This window comes from Triturus cristatus, chromosome 12 (genome assembly GCF_964204655.1).
Source record: "Triturus cristatus chromosome 12, aTriCri1.1, whole genome shotgun sequence".
In the NCBI taxonomy this organism is placed as follows: Eukaryota; Metazoa; Chordata; class Amphibia; order Caudata; family Salamandridae; genus Triturus; species Triturus cristatus.
In genome coordinates this window covers 541160623-541184763 of record NC_140595.1, presented here as the reverse complement: position 1 = coordinate 541184763, position 24141 = coordinate 541160623, and the positions used below count along the sequence as shown (strand labels likewise).

The 24141-nt window shown below is 43.4% G+C and overlaps 1 protein-coding gene across 2 annotated transcripts in view; it reads left to right on the top strand.

Annotated features, from left to right (window-relative positions):
- The window catches only part of DUS2 (dihydrouridine synthase 2), a 571780-nt gene that overhangs the window by 114908 nt on the left and 432731 nt on the right, over positions 1-24141 (top strand). For both annotated transcript variants that reach the window (XM_085639553.1, XM_085639554.1), the window contains exon 3: positions 2805-2850. In XM_085639553.1, the coding sequence (XP_085495679.1) occupies positions 2805-2850 (46 nt within the window). The remainder of the gene's footprint in view (positions 1-2804; positions 2851-24141) is intronic.

Sequence of the window (24141 nt, the reverse complement as noted above, 5' to 3'; positions counted from 1 at the left end):
CAAATTGATATAAACATTTGCGAAAGATGCACATTTTTCAAAAAACACAAAATCATGAAACATACATATAATAAAGAAATCAGAAAGAGACAATAACAAGTGACATCTTAAAAAATCATCGTAAAAACATTAATTCGATTGAATCTATTCTCAAACAAAAGTCACAACCACATAGATGATTTCAGACTAAATAGTTCCTCGAATTTAAAATACCACTCCACATAATTAGACTCATGACAAACAATCCCACTCCAGATAATTCCTCTACTCTCCATACCACATAATTACTATCCACATAATTCCACTGCACACCATACCATATAATTTCATTGCACAGAATGCCACACAATTTAACTACAACCCACATAATTTGCACACCTCATAATTTCAATCCACACAATAAATAATTCCACATCATGCCACATAGTTCACCTCCACTACATGCCACTTTGCACCACACAATGCCACTCCACGTAAATCAATACAACATAATTACACACCACATAGATCCACTTTGCACCATGCTACATCATTACACTTCACATAATTTCACTCCACACCATGACACACAATTCCACACCACACAATTCAGCGGTACACAATTCCACACCATGCAACATAATTCAACTCCACATGCCATTCAACTCCACATAATTCAACTCCATTAGATACCACATAATGACATTCCACATAAATCCATGCCGCATAGCAACACTCCAAATATACACTCTCCACCATGCCATATAATTCCACTTTACAGAATTTCACTCAGCACCACACAATTCCACACCACAGAATTCAACTCCGCTCAATTCCATTCCTCACCACGTAGTTCCACACCAAGCCACATAATTCCATTACACACCACATCATGCCACATAATTTAACACCATGCAACATAATCCCATTCCAACACATGCCACGCTCAATGACACACAATCTCATTCCACGTAATTTTACCACTGTCAATACAACATAATTACTATCCAAATAAATCCACCTCACACCATGCAACATAATTACACTCCACATAAATCCACTCCACGCCACATATTTACAATACACATATTTCAACTCCACACCACATACATCCGCTCTACTCTATATCACATGGCTAAAAGACAGTTATATTGACATACCCCATAAATCCCCTAGATTTATTGGCTTTACCCATGCTTGTTTTTGTAGTGTTTTGCATCGGGATGTGGAAGGGAAAAGATTAAGAAATTGTAGTCCGTTTCCTCGGATATAGCTTGTGTGGCTCCCTCACTTCCTGGGTGAAATTGAGTCTCTACACAGCCACATGGCGCCTTCTGTCAGCACAGGAACATTGCTGAGAATGTGGGGATAGTCTTAAGGTGTGGAATCTCCGGGTTGGATAGAGAATCCCTCAGAAAGAGTCTTACCGTAGGTAAGTAACTAGTTGATTTTTCTGAGAGGCATCATCAGCTATCGTCATCTATTTGATTTTAGTCAGAAATATTGACGTGATTCGCCGTTATCCGTCTATAATTTTATATGTTCTAGCTACTGACTTTTTGGTCAACTTTATATTGTAATCCTGTTAACATGCATGAGTGCCCGGGTAGATGCCTGTGAGAATGAAGGCATGTGATGAGTAGAAATATGTTGATTTTTGAAGATTGTTTCAATTACTATACAAAGTGGCCGGAAAGAAATCCAGAATTACATACAAAGACTAAAAACATATGGTCAGTTGGCAATATTTTAAGCAGTTCCGGCCAATATATGCTGACCTTTGGACAGCACTGCCGCTGAGAATACATGAATAAATGAATATGATTTTCCTGCATCGTCCTCATGTACAATAATGAGCAGAAATCTGAAAATGGAAGACCAAACCTGGATTCTTGTTGAACCTCCTTTGAAGGAACAGGATGTGGTCCGTCGGCTGCGCTGCCGACTTTGGTGCAGGAAACCGGGGTTCGAGCCTCGAGGTCGCGTCCACATTCTGTGATTCTGGGCAAATCACTTAATCTCCCCGTGCCTGAATATGTAATGTAAATACGGTGCTCATGTACAGCGCTCCAATACCTTCGGGTCGAGTTCACGCTATATAAAAGACGCAACCGCGTGATATTCACCTTCACACCTCTTAAGTATCTGCTTAGAAACTTTTCTGTTGTAATGTAATATATTCATTTCGTGTGGCATTGTCGTCGGAGGAAATTGGCCAAGAACTTTTCCTTTTTAGGAAACAGTTGTATGTTTGAACATTTGAACTGAACGAAGTTAATTAGGGCCTATTGTATTTGATGTTGAATTCTTTGCAGGCCTCTATTTTTAAACGTGTACTATAATGCAAATATCATATGTTTCATTGGTGCATCTAATGATTGCTGATGAGAGCAAGCTGTTGTCATATAAACTGTCTGTTATTAACAGTTGGTTGAGTGTGTTTGTTTCCTTCTTAAGCAAACGAGCGCAAGCATCTCGAGCTGATTCACTATTATAAATATATTTGTAATATGTGAAGCTCCCTTTTAATCACATGTACCCTCATTTGCCATACATCATTTGCTGTCAGGGACACTGACTGCCTAAACACTCAATATATGGTGGGCGCCATACAGATGCTGGTCCACATGGAACCAGGCAAAGGGAAAAGGCACAGCAGAGCAATCATGTCATAAAGTGAACCAACTGGACAAAGGGAGGGGGTTTCACAGGTTCAGAGAAACTAGCCCCCTTTAATACTGAGAGGCAATTCAGTTTGTTATGTTGGGTAATTATTATTATTATTATTGTCATTAATTTTAGTGTTGTATTTTGTTTGTTTCTAGGAACTCATTGACATAAAGGTGCTCCAGTGCAGGAGAATTGTAAATGGCAAGTATTGTTTTCTTCAGTTCTGCTAGATATTGTTAAGTGGTTCGCCCCTGAGTGGAATTAAATACAACAGCCTGAAACTGTGTGTCTTGATGTTAATAAATTATGCTAAATATTACATGAGGGGAAATGATCAATAACATAGCTTTATCGCAGGCTTGTGTTTCGCTTTTTAAGGCACCATCCCGCCTCCTTCCTTAGTGGGAAGGAGGAATGACTGTGTGCCATGGGTATTTTGCCATTCTTGTTAAAGAAATTACTGGAGATAGGCGCACACGAGGCAGCAATAATTATGGGAGAGGTAGCGTTGAAAGGGAAAAATCTCCCCTTTCCAGCCGTGCTCAAACTTAAAGGGTGTCTACTCGGGGGATCCCCCGACCAGATATTTTTCCTGAAGGGACACCAGTGTCCTTCTGAAAGACTTTCTGGTCAGAGATTGCAGTTCTGTTGCAATGCCAGGGTAGGAATCCATTGGTGAGGAGCATCATTTGAGATGGGGAGCAGATCAGATGTGCCCCCTCCATTTGCCGCCTTAGGGGACCTGGGCTGCCCACTGGACACCACGTTTCATTGTTTGAGAAACCAAAAATAGGAAATAAAGTGACAGATGAATAGTAACAACACTGATGAAAAGGTACACGACGCTGGCTTGTTTGTTTTCTGTTCCTTCAGTTTTTGCAAATTTACACACACACACACATATTGTCAGAAATAATTATTTATGCTCCTGTAGATTTCTGAAAATCAATAAAAATTGTGTTTTTTTTTTTTGTTGGTTCTTTTTAAACAATGAAGATGGGAGCCCGGCACCCTTGCGTACTTGATGGTTTCGTGTCGGGTAGCCTATCTGTTGGGAGAGTGATAGAATGCGTTAACCCGATCTGCCTCTTTCTAGGGACCTAATATGCCCCAATAGACAATATAATAAAACATTTCTGACGCAAAAAACGAAAATAGAGTGGGGAGCCATGCCTCCTGGCACAAGCAGGGTTTGACTCGCTCTGTTCTCATCCACTTGTCTTTGTTTCAGTTGTCATGGGGGAGGTAATTAAAGTATTTTCTCCACTGTCGAAATGCCCCTGAGCACTAGGGATAATTATTGCCACACGAAAAAATAGAAAAGGTTCCGGCAACAGGGCATGCTTGCACAAGGTGCGCCTCTCTTTCCTCTAGTAGGTTTATATTAAACCAATTACTCACTCTAACAAGCATTGAAAATGCAATAGGTCTCGCCTTTGATTGTTAAACCCATTTGCTTTGCTAATGGTATTGTATAGCAAAGCAAATGGCTTTTACATAATAAAAGGCAAGACCTATTGCATTTTTACGTTTCACGTTCTGGGCGCTGGTTCCCAATCACAGACGAGCCGGGAAACTTTTTCATCCATTCCCACACACGACCGAGAATAGCCCACAACAAAATAGCACACAAGAGAAGTTTTGTACATTGGTGCTACGTGAACGCACAACTTGCCACTGATGCTAGAACAGGGACACAGGGTAACTCCGGGTCACCATGGGTGCAGGGCTCCAATACTGAGCGGTAACAACCGAATGCGGTTTGTGGGAGTTGTAGTCCTAGTTCAACTCAGTTGATTAACTGAACCTATCTGAAAAGAACGATCTGTACAATGAAAGCCCAAGACTGGAGCATTTCCTCCCTGATTACCTGTGGGCAGGGCCACTAGAATTATATGGTTCTGCAGAATTTTCCGAATAATTATGGATTTGCCACATTATTTTTTATCTGCTGCATAATCTTCAGTTTAACTTTTTTTTTATAGTTCAAGCGGATCATATGTATGAGCCATTTACTTCTCGACTGGCAAAAAGTCCTACAATCCCGGAATCGACTCCTATCAATTTAGCTTATTCTAAATGTTTACTTTTCTGGTGCAGAAAGACTATTGGGATTCGGCAAGAACCAATGTGGGAGTTTAACTTCAAGTTCCAAAAGCAGATCCAAGAAGAACAGTCACCCTGTACTGCGTCTCCTTCTAGATATGTGGAAGTGCATACTAACCCAGATCAGGACTGCTGCCTGCTGCAAGTCACCACCCTCAATTTTATATTTATACCAGTTGTCATGGGCATGACATTATCCCTTCTCCCCCTGTTCTTTTTGAATCTTGAAACTGATCCGGCAGAGCCCGAACCGCATGGCCGATTCCCGGTGGAGCTGCACCGACAGCTATAGGGGAGATTGGCCCTGGCACACCGCTTTGGCCGTCACCTACCCAGCCGGACTTCGGACATATGTCTCGCCTTTCTCTCCGCCACTGTCTCCTTCCAATGGACTGCCAGCTCCCCCTGTTCTGTTTTGAATCCTGATACTCGTCCTGCCAATAACTCCTGTATTTAATTTGTAATTTTTCTGTAATTAATGTGAATTTTTCTGTAACTGGTAACACGCTGTTTCCTTATTGAAAGCGCTCTGATACCTCCGGGTCTAGCTAGCGCTATATAAAACTCTCTAAAAACTCTCTAAATAAATAAAATAAAAAAACACTTTCCTGGTGTTAATTTCTAAAAAAAAATATATTTAAATCAGGTTCCAAGATGGAAAATTGAGGTTTAACATTTTCATACAAAGATGCTTCTCGTTACAAATGTGACAGGTGGGGAGTTATACAAACATAAGACACAACATACATTAGAAAAAAGACCAAGGAGGAAGTAAGATGTATTTAGCCATAAGCACCCTTGCGTTTGTGCAATGCTGGTAAAGCAGATGTGGTTTGCAAGAGCCCCTTATCATGGTCAAAGCTTACCCTGAAGTTAACAACGAACAAAACACTGAGCCATTACTTAAAGCTTAGAGCAGCCACACATAACTGGAAAAATATGCTACCGTCAAGAACTAATGAAAATACAGACAAGTACTTCTTTTTGCTTTCCGAAGATAAAAGATTAAATCCCGGTGGGTGTGGCCAAAAGGAGACAAGGCGGCAACAAGGAGGGATTAAGAAGCCTCCTTTACAATGAGAAGCCTACGTTTTGCATGCAACATGAAGAGAACCAATTAGAAAAATGGCCGGTGCTGCAACTCCGCCTCCGAGAGCTTCGGAATCTGAATTGATTCCAAAAAGCTCTCGAATTCCGAGCACAGCGCATGCGTTGCTTTCGACAGCCGAGACCTAAAAATGTTTTGGTGATTATCAGCTTTATTAGGTGTCCGTATGTGACAGTGCTTGCTAGGTGTCTCAGTCGTTGTACCTCATTAACAACTGCCCGTCACTGAACTATAACACACTTTTTTTCTATAGCATGAATAAATCACCACATTTACTTAGAATCCAGCCAATCGTATTTTAATCCAAAGTGATTTTCTGTCTGACAAATTTATTTTCAGACACGTTAATGAATCCCAGTGCATTTCAAGACAGGCGTCTCATTTTCAGAAGCACGCTCAAATTGTCTAAGAATAAAATACATCTAATATAATTCTAATTCTAATACAACCGTGTAATAGTAAATTCAGTTTATAACCAACATCATTTATCCAAAATACCTGTTTTACTTCACGTACTATCTCAAAGAAGTCGAGAGAACAGCAGGCTAGCCTCCCAGGGTGTCAAACAGACATTCGGCTCGACAACATTTCCTCTTCCCTTAATCCAGTCTCCACTCCGCACTCATCCGGTCTGAGACTTCCCTCTCATCCCTTCAGGGTCTCTTCCCGTGTCTGTCATAGTCTCGGAATAGCGCGCCATCCCAAATACAACCATTACCAAGACAGAACTCCTGTACTGTTTCTTCAGTCAGACCCTCGGTGATGACTTTATCAAACCACCATGCCTCGACGCTCAATGTTTTTTTTTTTTTTTTAAAACCTTTATTGACATTTCAACCAATAACAAGTATGGGCCTACAACCCCCGGGGCCGGCCGCTAAGCAGTCAGAGTAACAGAAATCAATATTTATCACAGGCAGCACCTCGGGGAGCGGAATCTCCATGCTATTAAACTGTCGGCCACTGAACAGCCCAAGTAGGTGACCAGGATACAAAAGGTTTTCATTTTATAATAAGGGAGGATGGAAGGATCAGGTGCCAAACAGTTTCCCAGCAGCAAGAAATGGCAGGCAGAATAATAAACGTCAACAATAAAGCAATTTATCTAGTCAATGGCGCTGAAACAGGAAAGTCAGGATGTGGAGGAATATCACGGCCATTTGCGCCTGCAGTCCCCTGCCCTAAAACCCAGAAAACACCACGGAAATTGTGGCACACATGAAAACGCAGCGATTAACAACGAAGGAGTTTTACCATGCTGATCCCAGAAAAGAAGGACAAAGAAGAATAAGAGAAGAAAAAGGAGGCCATGGAAAAAAAGGGTTAAAGACTAAAGGATCCCCTCCCCCAACCCCCCACCCTGCACCTCTGCAGATGAGTACGGCCCCCCCCCCCCCAGCAGTGTGCCTGTCGCCCCGGAACCAGACCCGAAATATAGAAGAAACAGAGAAAGAGGAGTAAGAAAAGAAACCCCACCAGACGGGGGGGGTAGAGAGAATATTAATAAACTGGAGGAGGGCCTTCAAAACATGCCCCCGGCTTCTCCCTCCCGCACAGTATGTTTTCCCCCAAAACAAACAATAAGCAACACAGAATCGACCATGTCAAAGAAGAATGGGGAGCATTATGCGCCTATTACACTACCAGTTATGCCGTGAGAGCACGCAACCCCTGAGCCCGCCCGCCTATTAGATGACCACCTCTGAAGGATCAACCTTATCCTTGGCCACTCTTTGCGAATCTACCCATGCATACCCATCGACCCAGTACCATGTCCAATGTTACAAAGAAGAGGAGCGTCCAAAAAAGAGCAGGAAGCGACACACACAGGCAGGGTGGAAGTCTCTGAATACCAACACAGTCAGCAGTATGGAGAGTCGTCTTTCCCAGTGCTGCCCCAGGATCTGCACTGCACACAAGGTCCAAGAAGGCGAGATCAGCCAGAACAGGCGACCGTTGCTTGAATATTGCCTGGGTCGCCGGAGGCCGCGCACGGGACAAGGCCACCACCCCCCACTCAGGTCCAAGACCTCCGGAACAGACCAGACCCACAGCCTGCCGATCACACGTTAATATACTGTCCGGAGTTTCCAGCTGGTCACTATCCACAGGGCCGGCCACGACACTGTCCTCCTGTGTGCAGTGTAGGAAGTCCCGGTGTACCTGGGGACAGGCAGGCAGCAACTGTTCCGATGCTGATGCCACCCCATCAAGCTTACTCCCCAATACCCAGGCGCCGTGAACCAAGGCGGAATGAAGGGCACCGAGAGCCTCGAGAAGATCACCATACCCCAGCACAGCTCTCGGCGCTCGCTCCGCTACGCTCCTCATAGTCGCACACTTCCAATCGTGCTGCGACCCAGTGTACAGGATGGTAGACTTCGTCCTGTCAAGATGGCCGCCGGGTAAGTCCAACCCAGATTGGGACCAGGACTCAGGGACAAGCGCCGCAGGTTCCATGTCATTGGAATCAGGGTTTCGGGGGCAGGCAAAAAATATATCCGGTATGTGGTCACAGGCAACAGTCATCCCCACCACGGACCTGCGCCCGCGAAAATCCGGGAGCAGGCCGCAAGAATCAAGGCGAGTTACGGGCGGCGGCCGGGCAGCTCACCGGCGAAGGCTGAGGCAATCACCGGGGAATCTTGGATTAGCCACCTCGGGCCTGCACTCGTTCCGCTACGCTTAGTGGTAGGAACGGTCACGGCGAAATGTAGGCCGATATTCGCACCGCTTCGGTTAGTCCGACTCCACCCAGTCACCAAAGGCCGCTGTTGTTTAACTGCCGCCCGGCCATGTTATCCACTCGAGGTCCCGGTTCCAGGGTTGCACAGGCCGCAATCTTCAAACGGACATTTCTCCGGCGATACCGCCGCCAGAAACTTCAGAGTCACACGATCGGTTACCGCTCTCATTCACCAACACGGGCATATAGCGCAGGCGAAGGATCTCATACAGGATATCTGTGCGGGATGCGGAGGTTCACGGAGCCGGGAGCCTACGCTGCCGTCCCGGTCGCCATCTTGGCTCCTCCCTGACGCTCAATGTTAATTTCCTCTCGGTACCACTGCTTGTAGAATCTGAAACCTCATTTAATTCAGATTGTGGTGTTCCATGAAATGCATAACCACCATTCGAATCTGAGTATTATTATCTGTCCACCAGGAGAAACTTTTACCAACGCACATAAACATGCATGGGTAGAATATGTCGGTATTTCATAGTTTTGCCAATATGGGGATATCTGCTACATCCCTTATGTTAAGGTTTTTTTTACATGACTAGATTTCTCAAGCCCTCCCTCCCCCATTGTTGTACAAATCATATTTTTTCTTTGAATTGGTAACACAATGATTTATCGTGTAATATTTGCCAATCTAAATCAATCAATGGATTTATTTTCATTGTCTACACGATTTAAGACTTATCTATGCAATTTAAGACTTCGAATATGTCGAAATAAATAGGATTCATTTAGTCTCAGTAGACTCGCTACCTTTCAGCCTTAGTGAATTTTACTGCGCTTGGATATCACTTATTCTGCTGGTTGCTACAAGATCTCCTCTTTCTACAGCCGATCAGTAGATCCAAACACTAAAACTTTCTTGATACTCCTTTTTCAGTGCAATTCGTTTAGCTCATAGTAGCTGTGAAAAGGTATACACTGTGGAGAGGATAGGTTAGTATTCCTTTATTTTAGAAGACTGTTCCTAATAGTGAATTTTTTAATTCCTTTACTACGAATGCCTGTCTTTCGTTACTACCTTTTCATCCAGAAATGTAATGACAGCTGAACTGAAATTTAAACTAAGTGTTAAGCATCTAGAGCATTCATTCAGTATTTCAATGCTATGTTCGGGATCCACTGGTACAGGTTGTTACCAACGAGGTACTCATTTGGTCCTTTATTTACCACTAGCAATTTAGATTTCTTGAGAACAGCAGTTCGCAGTTGTGACCTGGGGGCTGAAATGCAAAGGGCCTTTGCTTGTTGGAAATTGAGTGGGGAGCTGAGGATCCTGGCAAAACCTTCATCGACCTCCCCTGGGGATCAGGTCATGGGCCATTGCTCATGTGTATGGCAATTTGTACCAATGTGTGGCATTGAATTTTGACAAGTTTGAATGTCTTAAGTTTTTGGTCCTGGGTTTGCCTGGCACCCAGGAAAACTTACCAATTCCACTTATGTTTGAAAACTAGATATTTAAAGAATCTACGTAACTGTGATAGTGTGCATTGCTCATCCTTCTTTATCCATTATACCTTGCAAATTCCAAATATTGATAAAAACATGATCTCCAGCTATTTCTGTAGCTGTAAACATGGGGATTCTTTGCCAGTGGCAAATGATCTATCCGCTTTTTTTTTTTTTTTTTAACTCTTTCTATTAACATTTTCCAATCGGTTACATGGTGTCAATATTGTCATTTGCTGCTAGTATGGTATACAAGTAAATACTAGTCAAGCTTATGATTTCATATCGTACACAATCAAAGTGCACCTACTAATTTACCTTAGGAACAACATTATCAATTAGTACATGAGCCCACTTCATTCCAGTCGTCAGGAGCTACTTACACACTCTGTTGCCCACCCCCTCGATGCACCCATCTTCCTGTAACGACTGGATTAATGATATACAATGCTTTTCAGAGTTTAAGTAACACTTGAGCTCAGGCGCACTTCCTGAATATTTGTTTGTTGTGACTAAGGGACTTATGGCCCTACACCGTCTTCCTCCCCTAGAAAGGCCTTTATTAACTTCCAGGCATAACTCAGCTATGTTTTTGTGATATTCCCTCTGCTATCCGTCCCTTACGGCATCCTTTATTTCTGGATACCCTGTGGACATGCTCCAAGGTCTATTCCTACGCCTTCATTCTAAATTGTGTGCCTCTGCCCCGTCCCATCTGGTGCGTAAAGACGTGAGATCAGTGAGCGTCATTAGCAAGAATAGTTTTATAAATCCACAAAACTACCCTACAGACACTTCCATAGGTGTGCATGGTCTGTAGAAGGTCATGTGTATGCATGTCGATGGGATTCCGCCCCGACAGTTGAAATAACAAGCAATTTAGCACTCTATAGATCAGAAATTGTTTTTGGAGGTGTAAACCTTCCTCATCCACCAGGGTGTCCATATTGCGAAGTGTTCCCTCCTCATAGAAGTCACATACGGACTCCGTACCTATTCAGCTCCATTCTGTCAGGCTCCTCTCCATGAAGTACCCCCTCTAGAGGTGAGCAGTCGCACTAAACGGAGTCTGGGCACAAACAGCTTATGCCACTGGGTCTTTGTAACAGCTACCCTCAAATTACGCAGTGCAATGGTAAGCAGGACACACCGCCGCTGCAGTGGCAGCTGTACCCCCAGCAGCAGTGCAGTCTACTCCCCCTTTTGTTGTGGAGCACCTATTTGCCCCAGTTCCTTCATGTTAAGGCCCATAGCCATCGGGTCAGCCATTGGAGCTAGGCTGACAAGTGTAAGTCAAAGTTCAGGACTCTCAAGCCCCCCCATAATCTTTGGGCATTTTATAACATCCGTGCCGAGCTCAGCCCCAAATAGGGTACCGCAGTAAAGTATTCCATTCCCTGAACCAAATCTGAGGTATCCAAACCGGCAGGTTTGTGAAGTTTTATAGAACCCTTGGTAGGATGACCATTTTTCATAGTCCGATCCTAGCAATTTTTGGCCATTTTCAGGGAGCACCAAAAATGTATGTTACCCTTCAGAGCTCCCAGCACACCTCCCAAATTTCCCTATCGAATGTCAGTGTCAGAGTGGTATATTTTCAGCCCCAAGAAACAAAGTTCCCTGGGTTACCACCTAACGCCAACCTGCACCACTGCTCTCGAAGGTTCCTACATGTCTGGGGTCACCAGGAAGGCACAAGTTTTATTCCATTTGGTGCATAGACCGGGCACCCTCCCCAGTTCTCTCAGGTTCTCAACGCTCCTGGGGTTCCCTGGCTTTGCATCCCTAAGATGCAGGAGCATATCTTCCCCCTATAGTAAAATGATATGTTCAGCATCTTCTAGGGGGACTCCTCTACCCGCTAATTCCTCTCTGGCCACACAAGCAAGTGGTTCCACTGCCAGTGCTAAGAGAATCGGATAGAATGGACATTCTTGACGGGTGTCCCTCCACAAACAAAAATAGCACAGCGCGTCAAAGTTAAATGTATTTACAAGATAATTTGTACACATTTTCTGGCACCAACCTTTGCAGAATCTGAAAATGCAAATAAAGAGCTAGTAGTTCTTTCTAGAGAAATGGCTGTCCTAATTCTCAAGCCTGCAGTAATGAAAAATGAATGATCTTAAAACTTCCTTTTTGGGTGAGAAAATCTGTAAACATTTTGCTCGAGCTTAACTGAATAAACCATTGTTCGAGTTAAATTTAAAAGAGTGAATACTAGAGAGTGTTAATCATTATACAGAACCACCACCAAAATGTATCATTTAAAGTTAAGAGCCCTCCCTTTCTAGGATTTGGTTGCTTTGTGTACCTTGACCTAGTGTTCAAGTTCTTTCCTTTGGGGTTTCCAGTGGTAGAAGGCTAGTATTTCACTAACTATATCATTGCCTGCAGTCTTTCGGACGCACACGGTTATCTTCATGTTTTAAGTTTTACCTTTGGTGGGCTGTCGAAGGAAAACCAGAGTTTGAGATTTTCAGTAACGCTTACGAGTGTGTAAAGAGGGTATTCAGTTTAGTTGTGTTGTACATGTTGCTGCCTTCCGATCCTTATTCTTCAAAAAATGATATCCTTTGTTTTCTTGGAGGGGCTCTGTAAAAGGAGTTGAGGCTTGTTGTGTTATAATTCGACTGTGTTAGAGTAGTCAGCTGGGAGTTGGGGAGAGGGAGGACGGTGAGTGTGGTAGAGAGGAAGAGGGGACAGTGATGAGAGGATTGGGGAAAGAGACAAGCAGAGGGAAAGGTGTGGGTGAGGGAAAGGGAAAAAGGCAAAGCAGAAGAAAGGGATAAAAGAGGAGAGCATACTACATGGAGAGAGGGAATCGGAGAAATGGGGCGATGAGGGAGGGGTTTTGGGAGGTTCATGCTCTGGAGGCATTGTGAAAGGGCTGATGGGAGGGAAGGAAGGAGAGAGTTGGTTGACGAGGAGGGCTGTCTGAAGAGAAGGCAATGAAGGAGCTTGAAGATTGAAGAAAAGAGATAAAGATGTCGAGAGATGGAAACAGAAGGATATGGATAAAAGACTAGGGAAGGGTAGAGAGAGAACAAGCAGGTGGGGAGGAAGAGACCAAGAGAGGCTGAATGGAAATCTGAACTGCTCGAAGAAAGTTCTGTAGAGAAGCCCCTCGCGTTTCCATGCATCGTGCTGGGAGCCCTGCCCTGTACACATTCAGTTTCAATTTTTACTTCCATCTTCTCTTCTTTTTCGACTTCATTCACTTCCTTATTCAGCCTCTCTTCTTCTTTTTCGTTCTTATTATCCATTCTGTCATGCCTTTTTACTCTTCTTCCCTCCTCCCTGTCTTTCCTTTCTCTTCCTCTACCTCTGTTCTGTCTTTGGACTTCATTGTCTTCTGAATAATTGACAGTTTTTTGGCAGATGATCTCTAGGGCTGTTTGCATACTCAGATTTGTTGTTTAATATACGGTCGAGATTTTGCTATCCTGATGAAGAATGTGCTGATTTTGCTTATGGGGTTTAAAAGTCAATGCGTACTTTAGATAAATATTTTTAGAAACATTGGATTGTTGCAGGGATTCTGCTCTGGAACAGAGCTATGCTTTGGACCATAGAACATCAATATGTTGGGGACTGAGTCTCAATAACAAATCAGTAACTATGAGTCCGAATCCAACTAGCTATAGTGCCTCACTTGTTGTCCTAACCGTTCCAGAGAGACAAGTGATTTGGTACCCCAGAACATAACACACTCGACCCTCTCAGGGATCGCAGTAACAGGACACACCCTTTCACTCTCTCACTCGTACTTGTCCACGGTAAGAGAAAAGAGACACAAGGGAAGTTTACAATGTTTATTTAAACTATTGTGCACTTAGATGCAATAATTGTGCCACAATAAAAGAAAATACATATCAATAATATCATTAGCATGGTTAATAAACCTTATACCATGAAAAGCCCTGTCATGTTATCTGACAGATCTGCCTAACCTCTGCCGTACTACTGAAGCGAATTGGTTATATAGTATTGATCTCAGGGTTTAGTGGCGGACCTCGTACCTTCAAGAAATGAGTACGAAGTTCCTCAGTGAGTCACAGAACACAATAAGAGAGTTTATGTGATATCACGTTGATAGGTTGTCCTCCAAGGAGGAGGGAATTCCTCCTTACGGAACTAGGGCCCTCACACACCCAGCAAGCTAGATGTCATGATTCATCATATGGGCCTGCTCCTCATTGGGTCGGCGCTGCAATACCCGACGGGCACCCATAAAGGGACTCTTTACCGGAGATCTTTTGTTCCTTGACGTTTAGGTGCCGTGGGTGTGAGGGGCCTAGTACGTGTAGATGTAATGGTGGATGTGCAAGATAAAACAGGGGAGGGAATCCTCTAAATAAACTTTATTCTGGAAGGATCATAGCCTGGTTAAAATACGGATTAGGAGAGGCGACTGTCTGGCTATAATGTGTCAAAAAAGCGCTCTACTCCTAGATGGTCAACATGTTTCTCGCCCAGTAGTCAAGATTATCTCTGGCGATTCCTCAGGACCAAATGGAAAGAAAACTATCTACACCTAATGGTGAGGTGAAAAACTCCCTACCACTCAGTGGTCCTACGGGGACTGTACCCGCAGGTTTAGAGGCCAACCTGTGAAAGAGACAAATATATTTGAAAACATAATACATTAGTTAGGCATTTGTGATCACACATAAGTTCACTCCATGACTCTAGACATATTTGCTGATCAAAAGTGACCCAAACAATACGTAGTGATACCTGTAGTTATCACTCATAAAAATTATAGGTGTGTAGTGCTATTAACGGGGTAATTTTAGCACACCCGTGACTCTCAATAGAAATTATAGTGATGATTAGGCTGTGACAACGAAGGTGATCAGAGTTATCTAAACGTCACCTAATGTTTGTAAGAACGCGCCTCATCAGTTACAGCGGGATACTAGACACACGTAGTATTGTGTCAAAAAATGAATAAAGGTAAAGGAAGGGCAGTGATTAGCTGGTATGTTTGAAAACTGCTTGTCGAAGAATCTCGAAACCCAGTCCGTCAATGACAAAACAGTGGTGCTGGGTAGGGCAAGGCGGTACGTAAGATAGAACGTCCGTCCTCCTCGTATTATTAATAGACCCCTGCTTCTCTAATAGATGTAACAGGTGTGGGTGATGTCCACTCGACCACATTCAGTGATGTTTCAAAGACTGTAATTGTCTCACATTGGGGAATGATAGTGTACATCTGTTCCACATCTAGTGTCACCAGTAGGTTTATATCATCTTTGTTCCTCAATTCCCCTATTATGCGTAGGATGTCAGTTGTATCCCGTATATAGGAGGGAGTCAATTTTTCCAGCGGCTGGAGGAAATGATCACAAAATTTCGAGAGTGGCTCCAAAATGGAGCCTATGCCCGACACTATTTGTCTACCTGGAACTGGTTTAGTGCCTTTATGAATTTTGGGCAAGGTATAGAAATAAGGTGTTCTGGGGTCCTTGGTTGTGAGAAAATCAGCCTCTTTTTTGCTTATCCAGACATTTGCTTCTGCCTCAAACACTGCACTGGAAATTTCTATTGCCAATCTAGTAGTGGGGTTGACAGCAATCGATGTATAGAATTTTCTGTTATTGAGTTGGCATTGGCATTCAAGGTCATAATCTGTAGTTGACTGTATGACTGTTGTACCGCCTTTATCTGCCTGTTTGATATTAATGCTACTGTCCTCTGCTAGGGACTTAATAGCTTGTAGTTCATTTCTGGAAAGGTTGTGAAAGGGGACCTGTCTCGTCTCCTGTCTCAGGTCCTTCAGAACCGCTTGCTCAAAAGTGAGCACTTCCACAGGGAAGATATTACTATTTGGAGTAAATGTAGAGGGATTCCTCAGTCCCGAATCTTGCTGGATAGGTTCTGGTTTGTCCTGAACGAAGGATTTTAAGCGGATTTTTCTGAAGAAATTTTGGATTTCACATTGTTCTCGGTATCTATCAGTCTTTGGAGTGGGGACATATCCCAGTCCTTTTTCCAGTACAGTAATTTCAATATCGGTCAGAGGTCTGTGAGATAGATTCACCACTAAAGTCTCCTGCCCTGAGTTTTGTTCCTCGTCTCCACTGTTTTCGGTGGCTGATCTTGCCACTGCACTTGTTTCTGCCCGCCTCTTTTGCCCACTCCTCCTCTGCCCCAACCTCTGCCTAAAAATGGAGGGTTACCAGTAGGAAAGAATTGCGGTTTGCCTTGTGGATACATTGGAAAAGGCCAAAAGGGCTGTGGTGGACCATGGTAGTTAGGTATGTGGTAGTTGGGGAGCTGAGGGCGATTAGCCTTTCTCAAGTTAGTACCACCCCAACTCCCAGTGCTGGAGTCACTACTCGAGGAGCCCCTCCTGTTGGCATCATTACTTTCATCTGAGGAATAGCTGTTCTTAGCTGCTGTGTAGTCAGCCTTCAGATAGGGGTACACCTTTTCCTTCTCGACTTTATGGCTATCTTTTTGTAATTTGTTGACTTTCTGTTTCATCAGATAGTCCTTGTGTTCTGCAATCTCATTGTTCAGTTCTGCTAATCTTGATTTAAATAGGGTCCCCTGAATGGTAGTTTTAAGCGCACCCTCTGTAACTTGAATCCTTATCAGGAGGGCGTCAGCTATCCTCTTGGCAGTATTTATGATCAGGACAAGCCAGTCCCTAGTGCACTTCCAAGCCACTAGGGACCACTCTTTTTTGAACACCGCATCCTCTAGGAAGAGTCTGGGAAATTTATTGACGATGAGGCCATTCGGGGCAATATTTGCCCGCAAATATTCTGTCATCGCCTCATGTAATGCTATCTTAAGCCATTCTCTTTTCATCGTCATTAAGGATGTCCAGTCCTCTGACTGGGTACCTGAGGCTGAGCTACTTTCTGCGCCTAGGATAGAAGGGGTAGTTCTCAGGATTTCTGAAGCTATGTCATCACTGAAGCTAAGTCCCTGGGTTTCCCCTGTATTAATGGCGAGCTCCGGAAGATAGCTATGTAGAAGGAAGTTCACGAGGGTTGGGCCAGTAGAGGCAATTGGCGTCCCTGGTATGCTTTTATAATTGTCCCATGGGAGTGCCCGTGCTTGCAATCAATCAACGGTGAGGGACAGTGGGCTTTTGGAAAGGTCCAACGTACGTGCCCTGATATACTACAAGAAATGAGTACGAAGTTCCTCAGTGGGTCACAGAACACAGTAAGAGAGTTTATGTGATATTACGTTGATAGGTTGTCCTCCAAGGAGGAGGGAATTCTTCCTTTCGGAACTAGGGCCCTCACACACCCAGCAAGCTAGGTGTCATGCTTCATCATATGGGCCTGCTCCTCGTCGGGTCGGCGCTGCAATACCCGACGGGCATCCATAAAGGGGCTCTTTACCGGAGATCTTTTGTTCCTTGCCGTGTAGGTGCCATGGGTGTGAGGGGCCTAGTACGTGTAGATGTAATGGTGGATGTGCAAGATAAAGCAGGGGAGGGAATCCTCTAAATAAACTTTATTCAGGAAGGATCCCAGCCTGGTTAAAATAAGGATTAGTAGAGGCAACTATCTGGCTATAATGTGTCAAAAAAGTGCTCTACTCCTAGATGGTCGACAAGTTTCTCGCCTAGTAGTCAAGAATGATCTGTGGCGGTTCCTCAGGACCAAATGGAAAGAAAACTATCTACACCTAATGGTGAGGTGAAAAACTACCTACCACTCAGTGGTTCTACGGGGACTGTACCCGCAGGTTTAGAGGCCAACCTGTGAAAGAGACAAATATATTTGAAAACATAATACATTAGTTAGGCATTTGTGATCACACATAAGTTCACTCCATGACTCAAAACCTATATGCTGATCAAAAGTGACCCAAACAATACGTAGTGATACCTGTAGTTATCACTCATGAAAATTATAGGTATGTAGTGCTATTGAGGGGGTAATTTTAGCACACCCGTGACCCTCAATAAAAACAACAGTGATGATTAGGCTGTGACAACGATGGTGATCAGAGTTATCTAAACCTCACCTAATGTTTGTAAGAACACGCCTCATCAGTTACAGCGGGATACTAGACACAGGTAGTATTGCGTCTAAAAATGAATAAAGATAAGGAAGGGCAGTGATTACCTGGTATCTTTGAAAACTGCTTGTCGAAGAATCTCGAAACCCAGTCAGTCAATGATAAAACAGTGGCGCTGGGTAGGGCAAGGCGGTACGTAAGATAGAAGTCCGTCCTCCTCGTATTATTAAAAGACCCCTGCTTCTCTAAGCCTGGAGTTATGGGAGGAGATCGTATAGTACTACAGGGGGACCCAGCATGGTCATATACCAGAGCTGCAGAACAGACGAGAATCCCCCAGAACCCAGTGGAGTAAGCAAATGGTTTAACTCAATCGCAGTAGGAACTGAGTAGTTCTTAACTCAACCTGAACAGCACTTGATTCCACAACCGCTTACCTCGACCGTTTGCTGAAGACTGGGGGAGATTGTCAAAGCGTCTTCAATACTCACCTGCTCCAAATAGAAGCCCAGTGGTAGACCTACCCCGCACCGCTGCAACCGGGTAATGTCCTTCGGTGTGGGCTCGCTCTTTTACCTGCCGCAGCTGCAGGCTGGGCCGGGGCGGGAAGCCAGTTGGTTTCAGCTGTGGAGGAGTGTGTCATGTGACGTTCTTGTCAGAACGGCCGAAAAGCTAATGAATGATGTCGGCCATCTTGGAGTGTCTGGGATGCTTATTATAGAGATATTAGAGCATTAAATCGATCTGGCGTGACGTATGCCATGGTCAAGAATGGGGCAAAAACGTCCCAGATTTATGAATGCTATGACAAATGACTGGGTTTGTAATGATACTCTGTTATTATAATCTTTCAATAATTAGGTCTTATGGCATAAGGTGCATGTATATATCTCGATTTAAGCCAACTCGATTTATCTCAGCCCATCGGTTTGAAAATAGCGCGTTGACGTGTGTTCAAGGATGAGGCTGTCATTTGTTGGAATAGATGTTACCTCATCCACGACAGGGTGGTCTGGAGGTAGTTACACAATAGTATGGAACAGTTTTTTCAATCGCGGTGAAAGAGGGCAGAAATCACCTACTTCCCTCAGTATACAGATATCTGTCATTGTGATCAACCCCGCTAGGGAACACTGTGTAAGGTTTTGGCTTATTCTCAGTTATTGACAAGTGAACCCCAAGGGATTTCATCATTCAGTCCCTGGTGGTCTGAGCCCAAACGACGCACCCATCTTTGTTCCATTCTAGAGAGGGCGGAGTGTGTGATCTGTGGGTGACTTTCTAGGACCACCCGCGTAAGCTTTCTGGAGGATGTTTACAATCTTTGAAGTGTGTATACAATTTTGTGGTGGTTTTTTGGCAACGAATGTTGCTCTTATGTTCTGTTATTCTTGTCTTTATTGTCCTCATAGTCATGCCAATGTATTTTTTATTGCAAGGGCACATTATCAAATACACACATCAAGTTGTGTTACAATTAGTATGTTTGGTGATCTTCCAGGTGAAGGAGTCCGCGTTAACTCCTCTATGGGTCTTGTTTGAGGGCACACCGCACATGAGCCACAGGGGTAATGGCCCTGGACCGGGGAGAGGTCCCATAGTGATCTCTGTTCATTGATACTTGCTGGTTTCGGTCTGGTGTGAATGAGCATATCTTTAATATTTCTGGTGCGTTTAAATGCAAAACGGGATCTGGGGATCTCTAGGGATCCTGTGTTTAGAATCCTCTAATGTTTGTTAATAACCCTCTTTATTTTGTTAGATTCTCTGTGAAAGACGAGACACATGTTAATGTATCTGAGGATTCTTTTGGTTTGACCTCTAGCAAAGTCTCCCAGTGATTATTCCTGGCTAGTGCTACTTGTTTAGGTGGGTACTGCCTTTACAACAGATTCTTGGATACGGACTCGGCCTCCTTTTTGTAGTCATTAATAGAGCTGCAATTTCACCTAATGTGCAAACATTGCCCAAAAGGTAGATTGTCTCTAAGGGCTCGTGGGTGGTGGCTACTATATAGTAGTAAGCTATTCCTGTCAGTTGGTTTCTTGTATATGGGCGTACTCAACTGACCATTGTCGAGTCTGATGGTAAGGTCCAAAAACGGTATGTTTGTGGATGAAATGGTATGGGTGAATTTCAGATATTCGTTCTTTGTATTAATCCACCGGCAAAAGTTATTGCACATGGATTAATCACCACTCCAGAAGATGAGGATGTCATCAATGAACCTCTTCCACAATCTCAGGTTATCCTTTAAGGGGTTGTTGGGATGTAGAATCACCTCCTCTTCAAATGCTGCCACACTTGGGGCAAATCTACTCCCCATGGAAGTACCCTGAGACCGGTGGAAGAGTTGCTTCTTATACTCAAAGAAATTTTCTGTTAAAGCTAGTGTAGCACACTGCATTATAAATGTGACAGGTGTGGGTGATGTCCACTCGACCTCATTTAGGGATGTTTCAATGACTGTAAGTGTCTCACTTTGGTGAATGTTAGTGTACAGCATTTCCACATCTAGTGTTACCAGTAAGTTTATATCATCTGTGTTCCTCAATTCCCCTATTATGTGTAGGATATCAGTTGTATCCCGTGTATAGGACCCCGTACCTTAGCATACACAGGTGGATATTCTACAGCTCTGCTGGCGTGGCACTCTGGTCTGAAGACCGTCGCTCTGTGTATATTTTTCCAGAATTTCTGTCGTCCGTTGCATGACGCGATATGTGTATTCAAGAATGGCAGCTGCATTACTTTGATATGCCTTAGTGCTAGTGCCTGACCAGAGAGAAAAACAAGGGGTATGATGTTTGACCTTGCCTAGGCTGTCCAGACTAAATCCTTGGAAAATAATAAAATACAAAAACATGTGCGGGTTCTGTGTGAAAATACAGTGTGGCACAAAGTCAAGCGTGATTATTTAATAATGTGTGCGAAACCAAAGCAGCCTACAACGGGCATGATTAGGCTAACATAGGGAAAACGACAATGGGCCATGTAAGAAACACACAACAGGATCATTATTGTAATTATGTAGCTCATTAATTTAAAATGGATTTCAACCTTTCACTGTTTTTTTGTGTTACTCCAATTTCTTTTGCAATGTTATGCCATTGTTTCTGTTTTAAATAAAGGAAAATAGAAAATCCCCACCCCCTTTTGCCATTTTTTCCATTAATTAGGACCATTGTTTTTTGCCTTACTGATTTCATGCTTACTCACAAATCTATTCTACTTAGCAAACTACTGACTCAAAATCTATTCTGAGGGAACATTGCTTTTTCTAGGATAACTCTGCACCATAATAATGTGTTGTTTTCGTTTGCTGTGACAGTCGTGTTTCTTAGTCTCCCTATGCTCACAGCTGGACAATACCGTTTTTTGCTCATGTGTAATTGCAGGATTTCTTGCTAAAGAATCCGGTCCCTGCAACGAAATGTAAACATAGCTCATAAATACGCCAGTTAGCCCAGCAGAATGGAAATATTAAGCACTGCACATATCAAGCTTGGCGTTATATTTCCAGAACACCTAAGGAAAACACTTTCAGTTAACAACAATAACTGAAAGTGTCAGTTTTATTAACTCAATTCGTATGTTAATGTGTCTTAAACGTAGAGGTCACAAACAAAAAACAGCTAAAGTTATTGAAATGTTAATTAAGAGAAAAAGCTATGTTTTTACAAGTGCTCCACGGTTACCATATAGAGGCAAAACAAACCCTCGACCGATATTACTGTGTTATGTGAGACATGGGTCCACTTGCTGCGGTTTGCTTGGGAAACCATCCGAGTATTTTAAAATCCTAACCCTTCACTTAGCTTTTATTTTATTTCTGTTTGGTTTCTGACTTATTGCTTCTCACGCTCCCCCCTCCCCTGTTTGCGCCAAACATCCCCTTCTATGGTGCGAGTGTCTTCAATTTTCATATGTTGATGTAGATAGATGGAGTCTTTGGTTTGGGGAGGTTGGAGCGTTGTGGACCATATAGCCACTATTTCCTTTGCAAATTTTCCGCACACGACTCGTATTCAAAGAACGTTTTGCTAAATTGATGCCAATAATTAATCTTTTGCTATGTTTTCATTAAAAAACAGTCCAGTAATGAAAGTGACTGAAAAGTTAAGGGGAAAAAAAGTTCAAATACATGCATTTAGGCATTTAGAGTAGCGAAACATGACTTGTATATTGTAGGGAGCATTCCTGTCTTAATGGGATATTCCCGCATTAACAGAGCAGAACTGTGGTTCTTCGTTTCTCATAGAATAGAGCTACTGAACAAAGGAATGCTATAACAACAAACATTAAGAATGCAATAGGTCTCGCCTTTCATTAAGTTAAAGGCAATTGCTTTGCTATAGAATACCATTAGCAAAGCAAGTGGCTTTAACTTAATCAAAGGCGAGACCTATTGCATTTTCAATGCTTGTTCTTTATTATTGTATAGGAGAAATACATGAGTCCAGAATGTGCTCTGTACAAATACCTCTTGCGTGCATGATTTAATAGATTATCAATGTTTCTCCACACGCAATAAGAATCTAGGCTATGCAGGGTGCACATGACAACTGACTTGTCTCTTAGTTCACTAATGGCATCCTCGTGTGGGTGGAGAAACGCATAAATGTTTCTAAGATCAAGTTTTAAAACTATTGCTTTAAATACCACTCAATACATTGATATTATGGGATGCACCAAGGTGAAACGCTTCCACATGCTGCAGCAATGGAAGCTACGCCCCTGCTAGTGCGTGGTACATATATATGTGCAGCTGCACGTGGGAGAAGGCGAGTGGCTCTGTAAGGGTGTTCTATGGTCAGGGCTTTAAGTGGGATGAAAAAACTGGGGAGTATCTCAAAGGGGCGTGGCCAATGTCATTAAGGGCATAGCTTAAAAACAGGTAATGGTTCTGTCGGGTAAGTACAAGTATTTCTTAAGTTTAAACAAAGCGATTTCCTTAGTGGTTTTAAGCAATCTTGTATGTCGCCAAATGACACAAGGAACATACACAGGACACATAAACATGACAAATAAATAAGTAAAGTTTTGGGTATTTGCATGACTTTTATATAAATTGCGTCATTTATATATACCCATACATCAATATAAAGGCTGTCAGCAAAAGTGGCAAAGTTCAAGGTGATGAGTGAATAAGTGACATTTAGTGCTCAGGGATAGAGGTTAACATATGTACAAGGTGATTAAAAAATATATGTACAGGGAAGAAATGGGTCAGAGTACACAATGGCTGTCTGCTGTAGAAGGCCAATTGTCTACGAAACAATATACTTGGAGTGGGCTATGGATCCGCCCATTGTTTATCATTCGTCGGCTTGCTTGACACTCATTTGCTTGGTTCGTATTCCCTCTTTATAGCAAGAACATTTTACCATCCTTTTTTAATGCATGGCCTATATACTTCCACGGCTCACATCAGGCAACAAACAGCATCAGCAAAAGCAACAACAAACCAAAAAGTGAGACCCATTGGATTTGTCAGTGCTTGCTACATGTAGCTCTCAATACTAGGTTTGTGCGCTTTCCTAGTTATCCCAACCTTATGCTGTTAAGAACACTAGGCGAACGGAAACAAAGGTATTTGTCCAGGAGCACACGGTGCACTACAATTCCCACGGCGCACTGGAGAGCCAGGAAGCTGACGTATGTCGACCCCAGAAAGCAGATTCACTCATGCCACTGAAGGCCACGCTAAGTAGCGGGCCTCAGATGTGCACACCCATTTCTCGGGTGTCTCAGAATTCAGCTGGTGCAGTTACGAACATGCAACACGCGGGCTGAGGGTGGAGACAGCTGCCACCTCCCCCCCGCGTGATCGCCCTATGACCCGTCACGTCGATTAGTGCCAGTCGCGAGCAAAACAGTTTATTAACATGGACGCATGAACATGTGATCGTGAGTACACAGAGTGAGGGAATTATATCTCGTTGGCAACCCTGGGCGCTAAGAAGGACACGTTGTGAAAGAAACTTCAAAGTGTGCGACTGACTCTAATCAACCCTCCCAGCCTCCATGACACAGACCCCAGGCAGCACTGTGCATCCGCTGTGCAAGGGGTAACCAGTTTCGAGTAGAC